This window comes from Cinclus cinclus, chromosome Z (genome assembly GCF_963662255.1).
Source record: "Cinclus cinclus chromosome Z, bCinCin1.1, whole genome shotgun sequence".
In the NCBI taxonomy this organism is placed as follows: Eukaryota; Metazoa; Chordata; class Aves; order Passeriformes; family Cinclidae; genus Cinclus; species Cinclus cinclus.
This window is the reverse complement of record NC_085084.1, coordinates 61,767,059-61,773,058: the sequence shown is the minus strand read 5'-3', so window position 1 is coordinate 61,773,058 and position 6,000 is coordinate 61,767,059. Positions and strand designations below refer to the sequence as shown.

The window sequence follows — 6,000 nt, the reverse complement described above, 5'->3', positions numbered from 1 at the left end:
TACATCAAGAACTGATAGCACAAGCTCACAGCTAACATTCCTTATAGGAACTTTCAACTACAATTGATAAACCTCCAGATAGTACTTTGCTCATCTTCAAGACCCTTTCAAGCTCTGCATCACTGCTACTATTCTCACATCAGAGTTCCAAGACCATCTACCTCAACAGCCATTGGTCTTATTTTTGCATTACTCTGATGTTCCACAAGTCTGTTGTTTCCTTTTCCATTTACTCTTAAGATTACTTAAGTAGTACATGTAGTAAATACTATGTAGTAGATATACATGGTAAAAAAAATTAGTTTCTTGTACTTAAAGAGTTTCTTAGTGCTAATACTTCCTTACCTTACAGATTTATACAACGAAGCAAGCTTTTAACCGCTTGCCTTAGAGAACAAGCACTTAGTCTTACAAGAAACTAGAACAGATCTACCTTACAAACTGCTGATGGCCTCCTATATGTTACCCATTCTTAACACTGTATGTGCCTGGCACACAAAGATGTAGTTGGCGACCTCATGTAAACAAAATCATGTTTGGAGTCAAAGTTCAAGTGCTGGCTCTGTGCTTTTCTCAAGCACTCAAGTGATTTTCTCAATTTGAAACAAATAGGCATGATCTGAAGAACATTCTGGACTGCTGACAGGAATTCTCAGATCTTTCTGTAGAGAGATGTGGGTATCCATTTTTGTGTGGTTCAGACCCAACTCTCCGCAAGTCTGTTCTGATTTATAATCCTTTAAAAATCAGGATGTAGAATCCGTTCTGGCACTGTATGAGAGGTGTCTGCCTCAAATCAAAGCACTGGATGAGTATCAATAGTTCTTGTGACACCTTATGGTAGTAAGAATAAGATATTTCTCTCTACACGGAAAGAAAACTGATGACTGTATGTTACTGTAAACAATATAAAAGAACAAAAATAGAAGGAAAAAAAACCAACAGGTAAAGTGGAGATGGTCAAGAATATTCACACTGGGACTTTTACAATCTAAACCATGACTTTCAAAAAACAGTGCTACACAGAAAAAGAAGTTGTGAGAGATCATAAAAAATTAAAAGTGGCACCCATAGAAGGCAGCTATTAAGGACAACTACCTTTACAGCAGTCTCATACTCTTAATAAGTCCTTTACTGGTAAATCCTTTTGTAAAAAGTTTATTTGATTGTATTGCCTCAGATTCAATCAAGTAAAGTACAAGTCGCTGAAAAGCAAGCAAGTAAAAACGTTGCTTCAGAGGAATATGACAACCCCCTCCACCACTTTTTTTTTCTTCTCTGCAAGATATAAAGTATTGATTGTGAACAGGTAACCTTTTGGAAATCAGTTCTAAGGACGAAAAGGTTGCACTCCACTAGCATATGTCAGGAGATGGGTTGAAGGGTGTTTTAATGAACAGACTATTCCTGAGAGACTAGGGGAGAGGGGAAGGATGCAAGAAGGAAAAGAGAATTGTAAAAAGGAATTAGGAGAAACTTCCCTCAGAAGATTTCTAACTATCCTTTGATATTTCTGGCCTCTCATAGTAAAGCTGCTTCTAGTCTAGGTTACCTTCCTTCTATTGTCAGCGTGGAGTGCCGGCATTAGTAACACGGTCACCAGAAGCAACAAACGAGCTGACGCTCTAGGGCACGCTTTGTGTTTTAAGGGCACGGTAGAGGCCCGGGCAGCACTCCACGAGGGCGTGCAGTGGAGTGAAGAGCTCAGACCTTCCTTGCCCCGTCCCTTCCTTCCCCGGGGCCGCGGCTCCGGCCGCACGTCCGGGCTCAGCCGCCCCGCCCCCCGCCGCGTGACCGCCCTGCTTCCGGGGACAGCGCCGGGCCGGCAGCTCCGGGGGTGCCGCGACGCCAACTTCTGCGGGGCGGGCGGCAGCGGCGGCACCGCCACCGGGGGCACCACCGGGGGCACCACCATGTCCGGCAACGGGCTCACTTACAGCGAGCATGGCGGAGAGGCGGCGCCCGAGCTGGCGCAGGAGGCGGCGCCCGCCGTGACCCCCTCGGCTCCCGCGGCCTTCGGGCTCTTCAGCAGCGACACCAAGAAGTAAGGGAGCTCGCTGGGCTCTGGGGCGGGCGATGCTGGGCTGGCGGGAGAGGGACAGTGCGAGGGGCCCCGGTGGGGAACGGGGAAACCGCGCCTTCCGCTTGACTCCTTTCGTGACTCCGCGGAAAAGTTCGCTTGCTTACGTTTAAAGTGTACATAGATAGTGGGTAAAGTGTAATGTGTTTCTTCTGGTTTGTTTGAAAAGCTGCTTATTGTTTGTCCTCTGTTTCGACAGCTGGCCGCGGTGGAATTGTCCTAATTTTGCCTTCAAAAGTGTGTATACATATAAAGTGTTTGTGAAAAAAAAGCATTTGTGGAAATTACGGTTGGAAATGTAGTGGATCAGGGCGAGGTGGCCAGCTCGAAGTGGGTGTTAACAGTGTTAACAGTGTCTTGGTCAGAAGTCAAAATGAGGAAATGGAGAAGGTTAAGAAAATCCAGCCAAGTGCATTGGTACAGAAGGCTTTCAGCTCCTTAAAGTGAAAGTGGATTGAAGAGGAAGAATGTCCAAATGAAAAGATCAAAAGGTTTTCTAAGCTGGAATTGTATTCTGCACCAAATTGGAAATCTATTCCAAGAGCAACCAATAAAAAGCACCATAAACTTAAGGTCTCATGTACATTAGAAAATCAATTGCTGCATCATCAGTTTGATTGTTGTGCACAAGGAGAACATCTATGCTCTGGAAACCTCGACTGATGTGTTTATTTGTGAGCCACAGCACACAAATCACAAAGTCATGGAGCTGCTGGCACTCTAATGCTTAGCTCTATGAGACAGTAGCTGATGGGCCTCCTCTGTTTGCCAGATGAGTCTCATTGCTTTTCCACCTTCTCTTTTGCTAAATACTCACTTTTTCATTCTGTTCCATTTCAGGTTTTCAATGTTCTAGCATAAATGCGCTTCTGCGGGTCTGTTTTTTTTAGCTGGTACAAGTTGTTTGCACCCTTCTTTTCTTGTCCCCTTCCAAAGAAACAACTTGGAGCTTTATTTCTAAACCATTATTTTGCTACTTTTTTTTTTTTCCCACGGGGTGTAGGGTAACCTGTTCATTGATCATGGCCCTAATTTTCTACATCACTCATAAACTTAGGACTGTTTTGCAGTTGAAGTATAGCTCTCTGTTTTATTAGATGCAGAAGCTGAAGTGAGTGATTCTACCCAAGGCTCCACAGTGGTCACAGGGAAATACAGCTCTGGGGTCCTGAGATATTTTGAAAATGTGTTTGATTATGGATGTCCTGTAGTATGGAAGAACCAGAACAGCTGATGATATGTGAGCATGCCAAATTAATTAATCGCTCCTCTAGACTTGCTCTTTCTTTTTCAGGAGTGTAATCCTCTAAAGCAATGACTGGAGAGGAAAACAGACATTGCTGTCTGTGGTCTCTTGTATCTGACAAGCAAATTCTTGTTGAAACAGGGCATTACTCACAATTCACTTAACACAATTCACTTCATCTTAACACTTGCATGGTTAAGCTCTGAGTATGGATTGGGTATTTGGGGAACGAACACTGTTCAGGGAAGGTGATTTGTGCAGTGTGAAAATTTGTGTAGTGTGGAAAAGCTGCTGGATTGCGAGTGAGGATTATTGTTAGGAAAGCAGACTGTGTGGCACTCTAGTTGGAAAATGCAGTAGTCATTCATCAAGCGTATACATTGTATTTCTAATAGTTCACTCTAGTAATAGTTAAAAACCTGCTCATCAGAAGGCAGTATAAGAGAATACAGAGAAGTGCAGTATGTGTCCTTTCATCTTGTGCGTGAAGGCATGGGTTTAGTGAAGTATTCCACTGGTGAAACGAAAATTACTGTTAGAGCTTTTTAAAGGTTGTTTGCTGATCTCTCTAGATTGTCTCTTGTCAATGCTGATATAGTCATATCTGATATTATTGTGTTGTTTCAGTGCTTGGCAAACATTTTTTGTTGTTGAGGAAGGGGTATTCTTCCTTAGGTCTACTGATGATACAAGAAATACTCCTGTTCACCAGAGGGCTACGTATATAATTTGTGCCCCAGAACATTACTGCAGTAACAGCTGGAGCAGAATCCTGTGCTTGCCCTGTTGCCAGTCAATCAGAGTAATATAATGTAGTTAATGTATAAGTATCAAGATATCACTTTAATGAAAGTTCCAATCTCTTTTCTTTGTGTTTTTTGTCTCCTGTTTGTCATGAAGAAGGAAGCCAAAATGGTTATGAAGATAATGAAGTTGTTAAGATACGTTGTCTTCAATCTTGTGACAGAAGGGCCCACACAGGCACAAATAAGTACTGGTAGACTTAAATCTGAAATCCAAAGCTGGTCTAATATAAATTACTTGTCCTGTTTCTCACATTTCAGTAGGACTACTCTGCTGAAGGTCATCACATGTAAAAGCTCTGAGCATCCCTTGGTGTAAAAGCCTGTGTGTCGTTCTCCTGTTAAAGCTGCATTTTTTACCTTTAGCATTCAATGATCTAACTTTCAATTACAAATATAATTTTAATTTGATTAGTGAATGTAGTATTTTTGGTACATGTTTGTGTTGTGGTTTGGTTCAGACATGTGCTATGAGTATTAAAAATATCTTGGTTCATCAGAATTTCAGTCCTGGTGACATCTTAATCCTGACAAAGTGTGAAGTTTTACTGTTAGAAGATTATTAAAGATAACTGTTTGTTTAATGATCTTTTGTCTTAATATAAGCAAAGTGCATTATGTTGTACGTACCATGTGCAAACATTGTATCTCATTAGATAACACACTGTATGTATTAACATCAGTGAAAGAAAATAGAAAACATAAAAATACAACTTGTTTCTGTGAGATGACTCTACATGTTCAGGACAGAAGAGAGGAGAAAAGGAGAATTTTCTAGTCTCTTTATAGTGCCTATAGTCTTTCTAATCTCTTTTACAATACATACCTAGGAAACTGATTTCTTAAACTGAAGCTGTTCTTGAATAAGAGATTTCATAACAAATGCATTATACTGGTGCTAGCTTTTTCTGTGAGTATTTAATCCTGACTAAAGAGGCAAATAGAACTTGTGGTTTTGGTATGTATTGCTTTTAAAGCCTTTTGGTTAGTTAGATGAATGAAGGGGTTTTGTTGTTCAGAGAATGGAATTTTTGCATTCATTCTGCTAAGGATATCAATAATTAAATAATTGAAAGATCTTGCATACCTGAGATGAGTCAGTCTGAACCTCCTAGTGTGGAAGGGACCTTGTTGCATGACTGGAGTTGCGTGTTGCTTTTCTTCCTCTCTTCCTCTTTCACACTTGTCACATGAACTGGCATGTATGGTATTCCCTTATACAACTTGTGTATTTATGTTTTAAGAATCTGTTTATGTGTCCAGGTTGGTAGTTTGACACCTGTCTTTGAACTGGTTATATCCTAGATATTCACATGTCCCATGTGTTTCAAAAAGAAGGAAAAGGGTGAGATTCTGGGTCCCCATAGTAATGGAAACCATCTATAGAGAAATCTTTGCCCATGACAGAAGTTTTCAGCAGAAAAATTTTAAGAGCCAATGGGTTATGTGAATCTTAGGGACAAGCTGAATCCAGCTTGTGGGCCTCAAGCTATTTCTCCATGTTCTAGATTGATGGACTCCATGCAGTAAACACTGCCTAGTTGGAATATCAAAATCTCCTGTTTAGTGTAGAGAGATACTGTGTGATTCAAATCACCTAAGTTAATGGAATATTTTTATAGTTACATAGTGCTTTATTGCATTATTATTGCTCTAAGTGGAGGAGTGAAAATTCTGACCACCTTCGAACATTTAAGACTGCCTGGAGAGCTAATTAGAAACACAGAATCCCTGTTAATTGCATATATTAGGGTACAGCTATAACTGCCTGCAGTAAATTGCAGGTGGACCAAGGCTTTTCATCTATATTAATTGCATTTTAAATAAAACTTGCCTGCATGTAAAATTATAGTAATGTTTGGTACTTGGAA

General features: G+C 40.8%; 1 protein-coding gene across 4 annotated transcripts in view; it reads left to right on the top strand.

Moving 5' to 3' along the window:
- Positions 1 to 1,822: 1,822 nt before the first annotated feature.
- AP3B1 (adaptor related protein complex 3 subunit beta 1) overlaps positions 1,823 to 6,000 on the top strand; it is a 152,485-nt gene continuing 148,307 nt past the window's right edge. For all 4 annotated transcript variants that reach the window (XM_062513829.1, XM_062513830.1, XM_062513826.1 and 1 more), the window contains exon 1: positions 1,823 to 2,044. In XM_062513829.1, the coding sequence (XP_062369813.1) occupies positions 1,914 to 2,044 (131 nt within the window). In that variant the 5' untranslated portion in view covers positions 1,823 to 1,913. The remainder of the gene's footprint in view (positions 2,045 to 6,000) is intronic.